The sequence below is a fragment of the Semicossyphus pulcher genome, unplaced genomic scaffold (assembly GCF_022749685.1).
Source record: "Semicossyphus pulcher isolate SPU_LCO1_2020_fin unplaced genomic scaffold, fSemPul1.0.p SCAF_18, whole genome shotgun sequence".
Classification (NCBI taxonomy): domain Eukaryota; kingdom Metazoa; phylum Chordata; class Actinopteri; order Labriformes; family Labridae; genus Semicossyphus; species Semicossyphus pulcher.
In genome coordinates, this window is record NW_027211691.1 from 4,607,131 (window position 1) to 4,626,385 (window position 19,255).

At 44.1% G+C, this 19,255-nt stretch overlaps 1 protein-coding gene across 2 annotated transcripts in view; it reads right to left on the reverse strand.

Annotated features, from left to right (window-relative positions):
- Positions 1-298: 298 nt before the first annotated feature.
- znf438 (zinc finger protein 438) overlaps positions 299-19,255 on the reverse strand; it is a 50,730-nt gene continuing 31,773 nt past the window's right edge. For both annotated transcript variants that reach the window (XM_069667935.1, XM_069667933.1), the window contains exons 3-4: positions 3,319-5,082; positions 299-3,180 (exon numbers count right to left, since the gene is read on the reverse strand). In XM_069667935.1, the coding sequence (XP_069524036.1) occupies positions 2,583-3,180; positions 3,319-5,054 (2,334 nt within the window). In that variant the 5' untranslated portion in view covers positions 5,055-5,082 and the 3' untranslated portion in view covers positions 299-2,582. The remainder of the gene's footprint in view (positions 3,181-3,318; positions 5,083-19,255) is intronic.

The following is a 19,255-nucleotide window of genomic DNA, read 5'->3' on the forward strand; positions in this document are numbered from 1 at the left end:
AGACTGCAAACACTGACCAGCGCAGGGCAGAGGAAGTCTTGGCCTGGTCGTCACTTATAAGTTGTCTAGATACCAGCTGGCTACACCGAAGCTCTGAAATATTAGTCGTTGTCCCGAGATGCTAAATCGTCCCGAGATGTTAGTCGGTGGGTTCTGAGATTGCATTGCACCCTTCATGGTCATAGTGAAGTTTGGCAGGGTTAAACACCATAACGCCAAACATGCTCCTTGTGTCAGCAGCTCCATGTGCGTACAGTTCATAAGTAAACGCCAAAGTCACAACAAAGTCTTCAACAAAACATATCTTTATTCTCATAAACATCAGGTTCTTCAGGAACACGAACAGTCACGAGCACTAACACTTTCAGTCTTTTTTTTTTTTTGGACACAGTCAACATATTAAGTGAGCAAACACATTATATCACCTAACGTGGGATACTTCACTTCCTGACTTGTGCTGACAGTCATGTTTGTTATATTATCTAACTGAGTAAAGAAGAGTCTGAACCTTAATTCTGTCACTTCCTGGTTTGTGTTGAGGGCTTGGAAACAAAGGACAGGTCACTGATGAACACTCAAAACCCAGTATTCAACGAACAGTAGTAAATAAACTGCAGTTTACCCACTCAGTGCGACATGTACACATCAGTGCTTTGCCCTTCATTCACAGTCCTGCGTTTTGTGTCAGACACATAAGGACAGCTCTGCATGGCTTTTGTTGCCAGTTTTGGCAATGATATATTCATCTAGTTCCCCCGCTCCACTGTGACAGAACAAAGCAGCCGATTCACTAGTTACTCTATGTAAATATATATATTTTTTCCCAATATATCTATATATTCTATCTATGGAATAAGTCTATATAGCATATATATATACTTTTGGTAGGGTTTTTAAAACATTCAGGTACATTCACTTGACCCTGTTATGTTTTTTATTTCTTCATACGAAAGATAAACACAGACAAATGTTAGCAGAGCTACTAGCCATGTAATAATGGCCTCCCAACCAAGAAACAAGACATTAAGCATCCCCCAAATTAGAAGAAGCAAACATAACACGTCTTAGTGCTGGTTCTTTAAGTACCAACAACAAGCATAAATATACTAAAGACTTCTGTATTAATCTAGAGTATAAAATAGCATATTTTTCTGGACTTGACAACAGTTTAAATTAACTCTAACAATAGAGTCTGGGTGCACACAATTCCACAGGTGCGTACATGAGCTGGCAACGACAGGTAGGCAATACCATGGTTTCCTTTGCATCTTACTAAGTGAACAAAATTATTCTGTCAGTGGTTAGAAAGCTTCAATGCAAACTCACTTCTACAATCACTAGTGTGAATAGACCCTTGGCATATCACAGAATACACATATAGGCATTACTCAACAAGTCAAGGAGTTGGAACTTGGCCTACAGAGGACCGCACTGACGATAAGCCACATTACGCATGAACACCGATTTTTTTCAGAAGGCCACGAGGATATCACTTGGGTGCTGGTAAGAAAAGTGTTCCTTCATGGGTCCTGGTTGGCGGAGGACCCCGATAACTGCCCTTGATCACACTGAAAGTTCAAGTTATCACTGAAAATACCGATTTTCAGTTCAAAGAGCAAGATCACATCGCAACATTGTGTTCAAATACTTCTTTTTACCTGTAATAATCCAAGGCCTATCGATTAATTCTCAGCCAGTGTGACAGTAGACAGTGTGCCCTTGTTTAGAGATTTACATTTCTCAGAATCTTAAAGGGCCAGTCCGCCCAAACTAAAAAAAACATAATAACTCATTTTCCCATAGTGGTATCAAGCCATGCAGATTTGGTCATTCCAGTCCTGATGTCGTCTTTGAGATTGCTGCCTACCGAAATGGAGGTGAAAGACGTTTGTTTGTTGTGCTCACACTTAAAAAAAAAGACATATTGAATTAAGTCAAATAAATTCCATAATTTCAAGTATAAAACTGATTTTAAGAACAACTGACACTTCTGCCAACATATAATTATAAGGCCTGCAGTTCAAATTCAGCCTCTCTCTCTGTTGTAATCTTTCAATGGAGTGGAGGCAGAAACATCCACAGGTCTCTCAAAAAACTGAGCGCACACAACCACATTTTCTGCATGGCTAGTTACCAAAAGAGACAAGTGTTTGAGCGACATAACCCGACAGTTTTAACCTGTCCTCGAGGTTATAAATTAACTTTTTAGTAACATTTAAATAAACAGTAGAAAAAAATCCAACAGGACATTAAATACATACCTCAAAACGAAATGCCAAAAACTGAACAGTGCAATCAAAAAAAGAATGTGAAAAATAAAACTGTTTATAAAATTGTATTCTGTGACCTAGAGAGAGAAATCCCTTATGAGTTGTAACACATAGATCCATTTTCACCACAGGCTTAGTAGTATTTGTCTTTACTTTTCTTTTTCTTTTGGACTGAGTCGATTGCATCAATTGGTGAAAAGAAGAAAGTAGTGCTAAAAGACATAAGAGAAACTCTCCATCCCTGTGCTGCTGATTGTTAACTGAGTGTGTGTGAGGATCCCTATAGTAAAGGGCTCCATTCCCATCTGAGGGTTAGGCTGGATAGTGTGGACTTGGAGCAGGAGTGTCCAGATCCCCGTCTGCCTCACCCTCCTCCTGGCCCGAGTAGGAGCTCAGGGCATCCCACAGCAGGCCGGGCTGCTCACAGTGGTGGTGACTCCTCCAGTGCCCCATGACCGCCTCTTTAGTGTCCAACACCTGGCTGCAGAGCACACAGTTAAAGGCTGCCCCTGCTGCAAGCACCCCAAGACCTTTAATGCTATCTGGTGATGAGAGGTTCCCCCTGTCCTCCCCCTCCCTCCCACAGTGGTGGGACATGATGTGCCTCTTAAGCTTGGAGAAGGAGAAGAACTCCTCATCACAGTTGCCGCATTTCACCAGGTTGCGCTTCTCGTTCAGCTGCCGCCAGTAGTGGGCAGCATGCTTCACCAGCTCATTCTCAGCCTCACGGCCATCCCGCACTGGTTGGCCGTCGCGAAGTTGGACATGGACCTCCTCGCCATGCACATACAGCAAGTGCATCTTCATGTCGTTAAACGTGGGAGTGATGGCCTGGCAGCGGCCGCATTTAATCTGCAGCTCCACGGGGTCTTCACGATCCTGCTCATCTGATGGCTCAAGGGTTTTGGCCCTGGTGAAGAAAACAATAAATAATACTTATTCACAATTTCTTCCGTGTCTAAAACCTGCTACAATTTAAAGGTCACAAAGAAGTAGCTGCATGTGTGTGTTATGTAGTTACCACAATAATAAGGGGTAATAATCTTACCCCTCTACAGACACATCATCCTCATGATGGCTGATAGACGGCTCCACAGTCAGCACCACTTTGTGGACCTCTCTCAGATGACTGAAGTAAACCCCCACATATCCAAATGCCTTCTCGCAGAACTCACAGCCTAGAGACCGGCGTGGGCGAACCTCAGAGTGGTGAAGCTTCATGTGGGTGCTCAGGCTGCCGGAGTGCGCATAAGCTTTACGGCAGACTGGGCAGACGTACGGCCGACTGTTGGTGTGACTGTTCATGTGGCTCTGGAGGTGATGCTTGAACTGGAAACAGCGGCTGCAAGTGGGGCAACGGTGGAGCGGACGGCTGCCAATAAACATTCTTGGATGTGTAGCACCTCTCAGGTGAAGGGTAACTGGAGCTGGTTGTGGACAATCCAGGGCCTTGGTTGCAGTAGCGGTGGGAAGTTGATGACCAAGTACAAGCTCCTGCTCCTGGCCATCTGGGTTTATGGCAGGCAAACTGACCAGCTGGGGAACTGTCTCCATAACCAACATTGGCTTGGGTCGGATGCTGCGGTACTTCTTTGAAATATCAACTTCCTTTTGTTTAGAACCTGAAACAACTGCTGGCGGTTTTTCTGGGACCCTCCTACGGAAGAAAGACAAGGACCGCTTCTTTCTGGCTTCAAATGCCAATATATCTTCCATTGTTTTTCTCTTTCTTCCCCTCTTCTTGCCAGATGCTTTCTGGAGAGTTCCCAACACAGGCGTGAGTGCGGTCTTGGTCTGGGGTTGTAGAGTGGAGTTTGGCACCTGGTTGTGACCCAAGGCTTCTGCTGTCTCTAGAGTCCTGGATGTAGGATCTAAGGGGCTGGGGAGTCCTGTCTGGCCAGAGAAACCCTTCTTCTCTGGGGACAGATTGCTGAGCTTGGCTGCTGGGATGAGGGTGCTCTTCATTTTAGAGTAGGGCAGGATGGGCAGTTTACCCTTTGGTGGGGACGGGATAATCTGGACTGCTTTGCTAAAGATGGCTGGGGACAAGACAGTGATACTGCTCTGAGGCTGGGCTGCAGAGGGTTTAGATTGGCAGAGCCTCACTAGAGTCTTACTTTCTTCTGGAGATTTGCATGGTGAGCTCTTGACAGCAGCAGGGGAGTACTGGAGGTTCTGAATAAGGCCGGTTGTCGCAGGTCGTTCAGAACCATCTGGCGCTCGCTCTAACTGTGAACCTGGGTACAGGACAGCATTGTCTGGGAGTAGAGCAGTCACCGAGATGTCCGAGGAGGCTGGGTCAATCAGAATTACCTGCTCTGAAGGCTCCTCTTTGGGCACTAGGGTTTCCTTTGTGTGCTTGGTCTCCTGTTGTTTTTTCTTGATCACTTTTGTTGAAACACTCACTGCTGGCACATAAATCGGTGCTTTCACCCTGGCGGCAAGTGGTGGTGATTTGACCTTATCTGTGGTCCCCTTGCTCCTGGCTGGCTGGTATCTTGGAATGGGCAACTTGAGATTCTTTTGAACTGACTGGGTTTGTTGCTGCTGTGGTGTCTGAGAGGAGACAGACGGAGGCAGCGCAACCAGAGAGAAAGTGCCATCCTGACCTGCTATTTGCATCAGTGCATAGTTTTGGGCGGGCACAATGATGGACTTGGGGCTGGAGGCGGTGGTAGCCTCTGGGAGGGCCGAGGGAGGCTGGCAGGACAGGACCGCAGGGGAGGGGGAGGGCACCACGGCCGGGGCCTTAGGGGCAATGCTCCGGAACTGAAGGCTCTTCATCTGCAGGGCTGGACTCTAAGGCTACCAACTGAAAAAAAGCCAAAGAAACAGAGTTTTATGAGTTACATATTGAGATTTCAAGCCTTTTCTCTTTTAGTTCCCTCACCAAGAATACCTGCCAACATTGTAACTCGTGTATGTGTATGACTGCAATCTTGAATCTGTTTTTAACATCCTTAATTGGAACAATATAGATGGCTACATGACTTCCTGTGGTCTCTTCTGAAAGCTGATGGGATCCTAAGTATAAATGTGACCTCCCTCCAAGAGGCCTCCGTTTTTTGATGTGTCATTACTGTGCAATAAAGCAGGAGACAAGCAGAAATGCAGGCATTTGCACAAGTGTGACAAGCTGTCCTATTACCCATGTCTCTCTGGTCACACACAGCACACTCACTCTCCCCCAGGCTAAGGACAGAGTGCCCCCTTTGATTTGGGCTCAGCATGCAGCTGTGGTACATGCTGAGGCTCTGCAGGGGGCTCCTTACGCCCCCCTCACTTCCTGGAAGGATCAGCCAGTGGAGCGTGAAAGCTGCCCAACGGCAGTATCTTTACCAGATGAAGAGGGGCTTCCCTCTTCACCTCCCCCTCCACTGACCACCACTGCAGCCTGGCCGAAGGCAATAAGGATGCCCCTGAAAAAAGTCCTGGATTTACTTTATCATCCCTTGTTCACAAACAACGTTTCAAGGTTATCCAACAGAGATGAGGCTGCTCTACTCTGTGGATCACCGTTCTGTGTTGATAGAAAATACTGCTAAAGTCTATGGGGAAACTTTAACCTCAGAGTGAGGTTTTAAACAAGTCTATATTATCCAAATCTACCATACAGTTTCCATCCATCCATCAAAAACCACAAGTATGGCTTTAAAAACAAAGGCAAAGTTCCCTTCATTTGTATCAATACTGTATCTTCATATCAAAAGGAGGGAGAGATTACAGTGGAATGCTTCAAAGGGTCTAATTGTAAACAGACTCTGAGGTTTGAATTTCACATTATGACCTGACTTTCAATGCAGCCTTTGATACGGAGTTCCAATTCCTCTGTAGTACCAATCAGCATAAAGTGCAACAATCTGGACGTGTCACAAAAGGCAAATATTCAACAACATAATTCCTCAATAAAAAAAAAACTGTTTTAATTTTCAAAGCAGGCTGGGCAAGACGCTCTATGCAAAAACAAGGGGAAGAAAAGAGAAACTGCAAAGGGCATATTGTTTAACAGCTGGAAGTGTTTCTGTGCGGAGAGATTATTTATACAGTACCCCTACCGCATTACGACTCCATAAAACTGGAGATATTCCTTCTCTTTGTGGATAGTTGACTCCAGTTTGACTGTGACTTTGGCTGAGCACAGAGTGGAATAAAACTGTGGGATGTGTGTTCCTCTGGGCATTTTATGTTGCTGTAGAAAGATGGGGAACGGGATGGAGGAGAAACTTTGCTCTTAACTCTACCATGAGAAAGTTTACTGTTGGACATAAAAACAACATACAATCCTTTTGTAACAGACGATTCGGCAGACATCATCTGACACCAAGTAACTCCATGCAAACAGGTACAGCTTTACTATAAGTTAGTCTCATTCCACCCAGAAAAGCAATCACATTGATGATATCGTCATCACCCCAAGGAGGTAGGAAGTAAGACAAGAAGCACTTACATTCAACACAAAGCCTGTCCTGACAATTTGTCGCATTAATATGCAAATGTGCTCAGCAACCTCTAATCTGCTCATGTTCAGTGATGTTGCTATCATGTTCTGTTCTTGAGAGTCTTTGTTTAGAAGCGTCTATAAACAGATGTGTTTGCACAGATACGCAGACGCCATCATGTCGCCCATGTGGCGGGGGGAAGAATACAGGAACGAGACAAATATACATTAAAATGATAACAGTTACAGTGTCTATGGTCATGAACTTAATCTGCGATGGATAGCCTCGGTTCAATTTGATCCATATAAAGTGGTCTTAACGGTGTTCAGCACAGCACAGCAGTGTTTGGTTGTGTTTGGACTTAAACTCAAATGTCAACATGCTCATTATGACGATAACACGCTGATGTTTAGCAGGTAATGTTTGCCATGTTCACAATCTTAGATTAGCATTGGAGCATGGTTAGATTTGCTAATTTGCACTAATCTTAAGTAAAGCTGAGGCTGATGAGAGTGTCGTTAGTTTTCATCCAAAGTACACATTCAAATTCTGACCGGATGAGATGAAAAGTTGAACCAAATTTAAATAATCAAACACCGCGTGGAACCATTAATCATATTTCGGGGCAATTCGTCAAGTAGATTTCATCTGCTGTTGGCACTAGAGAAAAAGTCAGGGAAATTTGTGGAGGCTGATACAATAGTTGTTGTTCAGTCTGGAACAAAGTTGTTGATTTAGTGACGTCATCATTCGTGTCGTTCTTAGGTGGTCATTTGGCTTAAAATAATGAGGAAAGACAACGACCAATCCTCACAACTGTCAGTTGTGAAGACGGCTAAAAACAGGCCGTGTGTGTCTTATTGTGAAACATGCAACCCTACAGTGTAAAGAATTATTGAAACTGCATTCTGTTTGTATTCTAAAAAATGGTGTCCACAGTCAGATATTTAAATTCAAAATGGGAGAGAGTTAGACAATGAAAATAAAAAGCTGTTACAGTTGGTATTTTCATAGTACCGCCTTACACTGATCTGTACAGGCCCCGAGGCTACAGGTCTGACACACACTCACACTATCTGAACTTTACTGGAAGAAGAATGCTGATAAAACAGGTGAGTGTCAGTGGTGATGTCAGAGCCTCCGGCTGCATCCAGCCATTCACTATACAGAACGAGGCACAGAATAAGTCTCCTTATTAGTTTATGCTTACCAATATTTCTCATGTAAAAGCACTTCAGGCCTCCCTTTCTGTCCTCCTTCATTTCTCTCTTTGTGAGTTCAGTACCTCCCCTCAGTGTGTGCTTCCGTCTGCATAATCAGCATGTTAACAACTCACTGTAGTTCAGCCACATGGGAAAGGCCATTTTGACATTGACATTCACTTGTTGATGGACCAGTGACGGTTAACTTGCCCTGTGATCATTCTCTATCCTCTTGAGGTGATGCTTGTGGTGCTAAAACACACCGAGAAGCAGACAAATTAAAGAAACTGGCTGGGGAAAAACTCCAAAGAGCTACACATGATTTATATTTGTAAACCTCCATCTGATCTTAATGAACTGGAGTTTCATCACTGGATTAATTTCCTCCTATTGGTATTTTTTGATCTATTGCTGACTTCAAAGAAAACAACAGGCTGCTATAACATCAGGCAATAATTTTATACTAGTTATAAATATCCAAGAGAATTCTGAAATGTCCATTTTGGGCATTTGTCGAGGCTGCACAGATGAAAACAATTTAGGCTTGTTGCATGTTGCATCCAGCACCCTGATGATGGATGGCACCACTGTGCTGCATCATAAGTAAGCCAGGTGATGAGCAGTTCCTGTGCTCTACGCTCTACATTCAGGCCAAGCGGTTCATTCTTGAATCAGAAATAGCTGTTAAAAAATAAAAGCTCAACACATGGTGCACACACTTGTTGCTTTTTTTGTGTCAAACACCAGATCTGTGATGGAAAGCTAAGAAAGCAGTGGACCACGGGCTGAAAATGTCTGTCTCAGCAGAGACGAAAATCCTTTACCTCAGGCTCTCAGGGTCCTTTAAACGCACACTGGCTGTGTTGTTATACATCTGTTATTCTGTAGTCGCTTCTGTCTTGCCACTCCACCACAAAAGCCTGGTTGACAAAGTGCTTGTGAGATGTCCATCAGACTTGTTCCATCTCCGTAGAGGAGCAGAATACACACTGAACAAAAATATAAACGCAGCACATTTAAGTGTGAAACAAGCAGGACTGTTCCGAGAGTCCAGAGAAGAAAGATGTGCTGTCCAGCTCAGGTATCAGGCAAAACTGGCCTTTGTTAGTACACTGAACGACACTTTTGTTTTTGCTCCCATTTTTCATGAGCTGAACTCAAAGATCTAAGACTTTTTCTATGTACACAAAATTTCTCTCAAATATTGTTCACAAATTTGTCTAAATCTGTGTTAGTGAGCACTTCTCCTTTGCCGAGATAATCCATCCACCTCACAGGTGTGGCATATCAAGATGCTGATTAGACAGCATGATTATTGCACAGGTGTGCCTTAGGCTGGCCACAATAAAAGGCCACTCTAAAATGTGCAGTTTTACTGTATTGGGGGGGTTTCGGGGGGGGGGGTCAGAAAGTATCTGGTGTGACCACCATTTGCCTCACGCAGTGCAATACATCTCCTTCGCATAGAGTTGATCGGGTTGTTGGTTGTGGCCTGTGGGATGTTGGTCCACTCCTTTTCAATGGCTGTGCCAAGCTGCTGGTTATTGGCAGGAGCTGGAACACGCTGTCGTATACGCCGATCCAGAGCATCCCAAACATGCTCAATTTGTGACATGTCCGGTGAGGATGCTGGCCATGCAAGAACTATGATGTTTTCATCTTCCAGGACTTGTGTACAGATCCTTGCAACATGGGGCTGTGCATTATCATGCTGCAACATGAGGTGATGGTCGTGGATGAATGGCACAACAATGGGCCTCAGGATCTCGTCACGGTATCTCTGTTGGACGGCCAGCTTTCTTCTCTGGACTCCAGGAACAGTCCTGATAGTTTCACACTTAAATGTGCTGCTAGGATCATTCGATGCTTAGGAACTGGCTTTATATCCAAGATAAACAAGCTCAGAAACAAGCTGACCATTGTTAAGTCAGCAGGGGAGATAGCAGGCCACTGAAAAAAGCTATTACATGACCTTTACAGCACAGCTGTACACAAGAAAGCCCTGCCAGTCATCAACGACAAAACACAGCTGTAGTTTTAGGTGCTCGCCTCAGGGTGACGCTGTAGTATACTTTTGGCATAGAAAAGGGATCCTTTAATCCCAAATGAAATTAAAGTAAGAAGAGTAGGTAATCTAGATTTTCAGTATTTAAGATGTGAAGTATCCAACTTCAAATACGTCCCCCACATGAACTTGTACGGTCTCATATATTGTGCAGGTCCACAGGAGAGCATCGGACAAAGGAAAGCAGCACATTGTTGTCATCACTGACGGTATCAAACCACCTTTCTCTGCCATTTCTATGCCTCCAACTTTAGCTGGAAAAAGTCACTGTCAGTCAAAGCTGGTGTTCTCAGTAATCGATAGAAGCAATAATATATCAAATATGTGCCATAGCTGTGGAGAAAGTTGTACAAACAGCTCGTGGTTTTGCCCATTCTACATTCCTACAACACCCAGCATGCATTGCGCCCCTCCCTCTGAAAGGAACGGCTCAGCGAGAGAGCTAGAGTGAATACTACCTTTTCGCTGCAGGCAATGGCTCAGAGGGTCAGAATATAACGGTGGATCATCTAAAAACTCTTCAGGTCTGCAGTCTGCATTTCAAACGTGACGAATTTGAACACGCCAGATGATGCGTTTTACGTCGTCTCGCAGATGTTTTCCAGGGCCCATTGGAGAAGCGGATAGCGTCCTCCAAAGGCACAGAGCGAAATTGTATTTTTATTTTAGTTTTTGCCATAATGGCATTAGCTCCCTATAATAGCATGATAGGACTGTAGTTGAAAATCGTCGAACTGGCCCTTTAATGAGTGCATGGAAACAGTGCGGGCAGGTAGGTACGTAGATAGTAGGTCTCCAAACCCATCATTTTAACAAAAGGAACTGATTGGACAGAGATATTTACAGGCCTGCAACAGATAATGGATTTCATTTTTCGTCCGTGCATTTGATTTGTTGATTTCTCTGAGGAAATGGAAGACATTTAAAATATGCAGTAAACTCCTGCATTGAATGACCTGACTTTCGTATGAATACGAGATCTTTGTTCACTTAATGTGATGTTTTTATCAGGTGCACATGTGAATTTTAAGTAGGTGACACCAAAAGTGAAGGGCAAAGTATTTTTGACTCTATAAATGTCTAAACACAATTAGGTTTAAATTGCAAATTGCAGGCCTCAGGCCACACCAAATCATATTCAAAACTTATTTCCACTCTCTAACTGGAACATTGGCCTGTATTGCTCAGAGGATACCTGGATTATTTAGCCCATTGCCAAAGGTACTGTTTCAGTGCCTGACAATAACCTCAGCTGCAAACCTGTGTTCACCAAAAAGTAAGTGAGTACTGACTGGCCTCGTCTCGGATCTAAAGGGGAATAAAACACAACAGGGCAAGGGGAGAATTGCACAGGCAGGTCACAGATGCTACTCAATCTGCTGCTGGATTTGAAACGCCGACCACTCTAATCTGACTGGGGTCAGAGATCAGGGCGAGGGGTAACGCAAAAACCTGGTTTCTGGAGAGAATGTGAGGGACTGAGGTAGAAAGAGGAGAAAAAAAGGGTGAGGGGTGATCCACAGAGACAGATTATCAGGTAAAGCTGGAGGGGTGAGAGGTGAGGATCTGCTGTTTACGCTGGAGACAGGTCAGGGTTGAGCAGGAGGGCAGTGTGGGGACGGGCCAGGCATCCACCTGGAATGGAATGATGTGGTATGAAGTGGACTGCACACACAAAAACAACTTCAACTCGCACTCACAAACCTGGACCTGGGTCACATGTGGAGGTGATCCAGCCAAGACCGATGGGCTGATCAGCCAAAACAACCTACCTATTGTGAACCAGTAATGCTATTTAGAGAGAGGTGAAAGCACTGCTCTGGGAAATGTCAAAACACGGACAGTGCTGTGTTTTGGTAGCTTCCCTGATGCATTCTCTGCTTCTGTTCTGTCTTGCTTTTCTGCCAGCTACTGTTAAAACTGCAGAGTCCAGCATTTTGCTCCCAGTCTATGCAAACTGTGCCAGGAAACAAACACAAGACAACCTGGCCTGTCAGTCAGCCTGTTTGTTGGCGGTATAAAATTGAACACAGGAGAAAGTTTCTTTGGCCCTCGCAGTCTTCATACCGACCTTGTCTATACGGCTCAGGACACTTTTGGGGGGTAGGCAGGGCTGCTCCTCCGCTGCTCGTCCACTGTCCTCACCTACGTCCGCAGCTCTTTTAAACACGTCATCGGCCTCATAAGGACAGTCCTTGTAACACATTGCCCACAAAAGCACACATTGACCTGATGCGGTCTTGTTGCTTGAAACGCCCATCCCGACTTGGTACTGATACAAGATTACTGCTTATAGACAGGCCTTAAGACCACACAGACTACAAACTACAAAGACTACAATAATAAAAGCCTTTACTTCTACATATTTCTGTATCTTGTTGTGATTAATCTGAGTCTGTGAGATTTCAGTTCTGGTATTACCGACCAATCATAATTGGTTGGAGTACAACAGTATGTGCGAGGACAAAAGAAGCAAAACATGTGAGACTAAATGTATTCCTGGAACCCTTTGGTTATACTCGATCAACAAATAAGCATTTTATTAATTTCTTAACAGATATCTGCAAACGAATGAAGCTAACAATCTGTTGTCGTCAGTTGTAGACGTCGTCTCTCAACTCCCAACTTAATTTTTGCGTCTGAAGTTGCTAGTAGGACTGTTAGCAATGACCAGCACAGAACAGGAAGTCCTATCCTGGATATCCCTTCGTAGCCTCTGCTGGCTACAATATGCCCCAAAACATCAGGTGTTGCCCCCATGAGGCCAAATTGTTTTCTGACTATGAGAGACTATAATTAAGTAATTGTTTCTGACATTTATAATAAGACTCTTTGTATTTTTATAGTAGGTAATTAGAAAAAATTACAACAGCTTTTTTGCAGTGAAATTTCAGGTGATGTCTGCACCTCAGTTGGACTCTTTGAAAGTCTGCAGAATGGCCGCTCCAGGTTTCTTGTCCATAGGGTGAATTGCGGGTTTGGAGCGCCATCAGCACTTACAGACTTCCTGGGAATGTGGCCACAAAGTCTGCAAGACCGGTGAAGTCTGGACTTTTGGATTCAGCCTTTTTCTATTGTGTTCAGTTTAAAGAAATCATATCTGAAGTGTTTGGAGGAAGGCCGAGCAGGGAGCATAAGAGTGTGAGGTTTGTTATCTCCCTTGTAGGTGAGAGCAACGCTCATCTGGGACTGAAAGATAGAGCCTGGAGATGGAGGGGGGGGCTGGAATGAAGTGTGTTTGTGTGTGTATGCATGCTTGTGTGTGTGTAGATCTGGGAGGGAGGGCTAAAAACCCAGCAGAGGCCAAGCTCCCCCAGGTTTTAGCCCAGATGAAAGGCCAGGATCTGGGCTAGATAAGAGGGCAGATCACGGGGGGTCGGGGCCAGCCGGCTGCGAGAAGCCATGTCCAGCGGCCATCTTTCACAAACCTCCTCCCTGTCTCTCGCTTACAAACACACGTACACAACATGGGGGATTAGTAAACCTGAGAGAGTGAGCGAGGGAGTTAAAATATACATTTTCTTTATTACTGAAACACACAAAGGATCATTGTGTGAATCTTGCCGTCCAAGAGGAAATTAGATCATTCCATTAGTTTTTCACTCCTGAGTGAACTGAATTGTTATCTGTGCTCGATTGCTTCTCCCTGCATGCATGCTAACTGCTCATCTTTGCTCTCAAGCCTAAGGTGTACAAGTGTGTGTGTGTGTGTATGTGTGTTTGTGCGCAGGGAGAGCTAGGGTCTGGAGCGAAGGCGGTCATGGGGAAAATGAAATCAGTGTTTGCAGAGGTCCTTGTTTCATCTCAGAGCTCTGCTGCATGAGAGGGCCAAGGAGTGGGAGAGAAGGTGCACACACACTCACACACACACACACACACACACACACTCACACACACACACACAAAGCCTAGCGATTTAGTAACTATGCCTTTTACCTTTACAGCGACCCACATAAAAGGTGTAGCAAGAGAGAACATTACAGCAACATACGGTATTCAAGGCATGCGCACAAACCCACAACCGTATGTCATCCACTGTCACGTGAGCAGATCAATGCGCGGGAGAAATCCATTCCAATTAGGATCCCGCTGCTCTGCCTTGCATGTGGATGTAGATGAATCGATACAGAAATCCCACAGCTAACCTGCCATCCCTCTTAGAGAATAAGCAGAACTAGACATCTTGATGTGTTGCTTTCATTACTTACTTATAAATAAGGAAATGGATTCAATAATCACTTTCATTTGTATTTAAACTCTTCTCTAGGAAAAAGGACAGCCAGGACAAAACATCGCTCCATGGTGGGAGGATTTCTGAATCAGGGGTATGGCAGGCCTTTTAACATGTAATCTGTAGTTGTAATATCGATGGACAGTAGCTTTTGTTTTTTTGGTCCGAATTTGGAGCAAACATATTACATAATTCTGAGCGGGTTGGAAATCTTCCAGTAATTATCGCAGATATCAGCTAATGTCCTTACATATCAGATATCATAAATAGAATTCTAAATATAAATGGTAAATGTACTGCACTTATAGCGCGACCACTCAAAGCGCTTTTACACTACATGTCACATTCACCCATTCACACGCTGATGGCAGAGGCTGCTATGTTAAGTGCCCAACTGTCAGTCATCACATTCACACAGTGATGGCAATGCCACCGGGAGTAATTTGGGGTTCAGTTTCTTGCCTAAGGAGCTGGGTACCGAACCGCCAACCTTCCGATTGAAAGCCGACCGACTCTATAGAGCCACAGTCGCCCCGATAGATATCAAAAATTGCATTTCAGATTTCTGCATTAGTATTGTAACTCCTGAAAATGATACATCTGTAACAATTATATTTTGAATATATAAAATTAGCCTTAAAACTCAGAATTAAATTTATTTATCAATTAAGGAATTTTCTAAGGTCAAAATATGGATTGTAGAGGACGTATACAATACATGTTAAAAATTGTTATGGTGTTTTGGGCTGCTAAAGATGACATTCTTTCCATACAGTATATAAAAGGGGTGGGAATCGCAGGGTAACTCACGATACGCGATATCCGGCCCACGGTACCGATAATATCACGTTACAGCGATTCTGCGATAATTGATATACTGTAAGAAGATTATGTTACGATACATCTCGATATCTGATCAACTTCTTCTCTAGCCATTTATCTGCGTTTACATTACCCTCATTTATGTCATAAGCGCCACAGCGAGGAGTCATGAAGTAGTGACGCAGTGAGTCAAAATGTGAGGTAAATCTGTATAGAGCGGCGTATATTTGTTAATTAAAATACTGATATTATATAAACGACAATATATTGCTGTATAGATATTTTGTCCCCACCCTATATAACACATGAGTTTTTTTCATTTTTCTCTTTTACAAATATTTCAAATTTGCATTCTGACGAGTCAATATGACATTGTGACTTGTTAAAATATAAATATATTATTTCCACTAGTGAAAACTCAATAGCTGCTGGTCAGCTCTACTGATTAAATGATAAAAGGGTTTGCTGTATCGGTGGTCAATACAGACGAGCTGCACCTTCAATAAAAACTAAGCACTGCCCTTTGAAGGCAGGATGCTGTAAACCCTTGACAACCAATGACCTTTGACCCGATGTCCAACAAGGCCATGTGTCATCCCCGGGAAGCTGTAATGTCTTCAATCATCCATGCTCTCAGATGAACCAAATGAGCAAAAGACCGCACACACAAACACACACTCGGTCACACGCGCACAGATGACATGGCTGCCGGCTCCGAGCTGAGTGGCGTCGACGTGGAGCGGAGGTGACAGCAGTGTGTCTGAGTGCGTGTACGCGTGTAGAGGTGTGTGTTCAAGGTCTTAAGTGTTAACGTGCCCGCTCCCTGAGGCAGCCAGCACTGTGTTAGCCATCCAGACTCTGCTCCACACTAAACCTTTACCTGACCTTTCCCTCTGCTGTGACATTTGGACCTCTGTGAATAGGTCAAACAGCACTAAAGAGTGGTGGAAAAATGGAAGGTTGCTGAAGGAGAAAAGACGGCCGTCAGCGCAGAGAGGTGACAATGAATGGGAAATGTGTCAGAAAGACCTCAGAGTGCTTAAATTAAAACCTAATTTAACTCGAGTTTACTATAACAACACATTAGTCATGCTGGGTTAGTTCTATAACTGTGAACAGCCAAGGGAAAACATTCAGGGTTCCAGCAGGTGATGATGGACAATTTAAAAAGCTACTCAGCTAAATTTAAGTCTGTGAAAAAGCACGGGCAGTGTCAGATATTTTGTTTCATGAATGTGCAGAGTCACTGAAGTCAGGAAGTTGCTGCAAGAACATTTCGCTGATTGACCAACAGGAATAAGGCAGGAAGTGATGACATGCTGCTAAGAGAAGTAGATAAAACTTGAAAAAGAGGATACTGGTGGATGAGCTAGGATGCAGAACTGGTTTAACCAAGTTTACTTGTGTAGGATAAGGAAGCAGATAAACATGGTGAACTCAAAAAACACAGGATACAGTCGTGTGTAGAACGTAAGATGGAACAGGAAACAATATGTCATTGTGAGCCGTTTTCACTTTGAAAAGTTGGCTGTACATATCCTGACATGGCGTGACATAACATTCCCACAGTGTGAGCTTAGAACAACTGTTTGAAGAAGAATAACCCTGAATATTAACCACCTTACTTCCCTTCGACCTGACCAACAGAACATGGAATACAAATTCATTGCAGCCACCTCCACTTCATAACCGTTGATCACAAAGACCAAAGCAACAATCCTTAAAAAGGAGCCATGACTTGGTCACATCGTAGACCACAATGTTTCAAATCTCCCTGCTGAGACATTGTGTCTCAGATGGCCAACAAGAGATGTTTAATATAGGATAAAAGACACAGGAAATCGGACATGTGACATAACAACATTATGACTACCTGCCTTATATTGTGTAAGTGCCTACACAACAGCCCTGACCCATCAAGGCATGGACTCAACTAGACCTCTGAAGGTGTGCTGTGGTATCTGGCACCAAGACGTGAATAGCGGGTCCTTTAAGTCCTGTAAGTCGCGAGGTGGGGCCTCCATGGATTGGACTTGTTTGTCCAGCACATCCCACAGATGCTCCATTGGATTGAGATCTGGGGAATTTTGAGGTCAAGTCAACACCTTGAACTCGTTGTGTTCCTCAAACCATTCCTGAACCATGTCTGCAGTGTGGCAGGGCGCTTTATTCTGCTGAATGAGACCACTGCCATTAGGGAATACTGTATTCATGAAGGGGTGTACTTGGTCTGCAACAATGTATGTATATGACAACCAAAACCAGTGTCATTGTCAGCTGACAAAACAATCAATATCATCCTACAGGTCACAACTTTGGCAGCTGATCAGGTGTATGTGCAGGCTTAGGACACTGTCAAATCACGGGCCAAGGCATCAAGAGCAAGTCAGGGCACTGGTAATCGGGAGAAGGTCCCAAGTGTGGATACTTTACAGAACTCATCACAGACGGTGTCTTCTGTAATATTTGCAATGTTTGAGTTTTAAACAAATTACAATACATTCTTATAATTACACTTCATAATACAGAGTAAAGAACCACAACAAGGTACTGGTACAGGTATCTGTTCGGATTTCCAGGTACAGGTATGGGTTCAAATATGAATTGTACCCAACCCCAAACAGGTATCATGACCACAACAAAACAGGTTGAAAGCTAGACATTAAACTTGTGCAATTTGATACGTCTAACTTTTATGTAATGAGTTAACCCCTAATAAACATAAAAATGAGACAAGAGGAATTGTCCATTTCAACCAGGCTACTGTCTTCTCCTGTTGTCCTTGATTTGTTACACTGCTCCTGATGGATGTGCAGTAAGCGCTGTGATTGAACGATACATATAAACTCAGACGTAGAAACCCTGTTTTGACACAGCCAAAGTGATACCACTGCAGCCTCGACTGGGACACTAAGAAAACACCTGCGTTCCTGGTCCCACCTTAATGATCACTCATTGCAATGGGAGAACTTTAATGGGGGCCCTGGAAGGAAAGAAGGAAGGAAGGAAGCTGCCAGGTTGCTAATTTTAGGCACTCTGCATCTCAGATGAAACGCTGCAAAAGGCAGAGAGGAGGCGTGGAGAGGCGGGAAAGTTCTCCATCTCTCACTTTCTCGACTTTCAGCATCATGTCTTTCTAACTATCATTACCCCCTGCATCCGCTATGAGAGAGTCTCATAGCTCTTTGATTCTCTGGATCTTTTCTCCCTCTCTTCCTGTTCCCAGCCCTCCTTCCCTCTCTCTCTTCCTCTTCTCGGCTTTCTCTGTCTCTTCACCCTTTCTGACTCTCTCTTTCATTCTCACCTCCCTCCCCTTCTGTCGGTACCTGAGTAAATAAACAGTGTTGTGTGGGATGCTAATTAGAGCAGGTTCAGGGACGTGACGAGCCAAGAGACAGATAAACAGCAAGGTGGGGAGGAGAAGAGATGAGATAGAGGGGGGTTGGGTTGAGGTAACCCACCCCAAGGGCAACACAACACAGGCACAAACATGTCAGCTTAGCGGTGAAGGACAGACGAGAGCGGTTTTGGCTTTCAACCCAATGTAGGGTGGCTTTGAAGCGAAGGGCGGTAGTAAGGTAGAGGAGTGAGGGGCACTAGCATAGAGGGGGGCACATGGTGGAGCTTCAGCCGGGATGTGAGAAGGAGGGTACGTCCTGCAAACTTCCTTAATGATGGCTGATCCTAGAGCAGTGGTCCTCTGGTGTAACATCAAAAGAATATGCAGATTATTCCAGCAGTTCTCCTGTTGAGGTGAGCCTGGCTCCTTAAAGCAGGCCAGTGTGGGGCAGCTTGTTCTTATTAACATAAGACGGTCTTTTGAGGGGGGGGATAAGCTGCAGAATGTGCAGGTGAGAAGACAATGTTACAAACAAGTTCGCCTACACCTGGTAATAACTTAGAGTAACCCTTCTCTATCAAAGAACAATATAATTTCATCAGACAGGCGGCAGGCTGACTTTGAAACCACATGCACTTTAATTGTATCATCTCTAAAATCCCCTCTTTAAATGAAAGTCTGACCTACATTACATGTGACTGAACTGAACATTTGAGACTTGGACTGAAGTCAGACTGATTTCACAAATGAGGATTTACATTTGTTTCCCATTCGCATTGCGAGACCTAATCTTTGACCTTTGACTTCCCATAACCTGAATGTTGTAGAACCTAACAATGCTTGATACAACGCGCTCTGTTGTATTTCCACTAAATATTACAAAGAG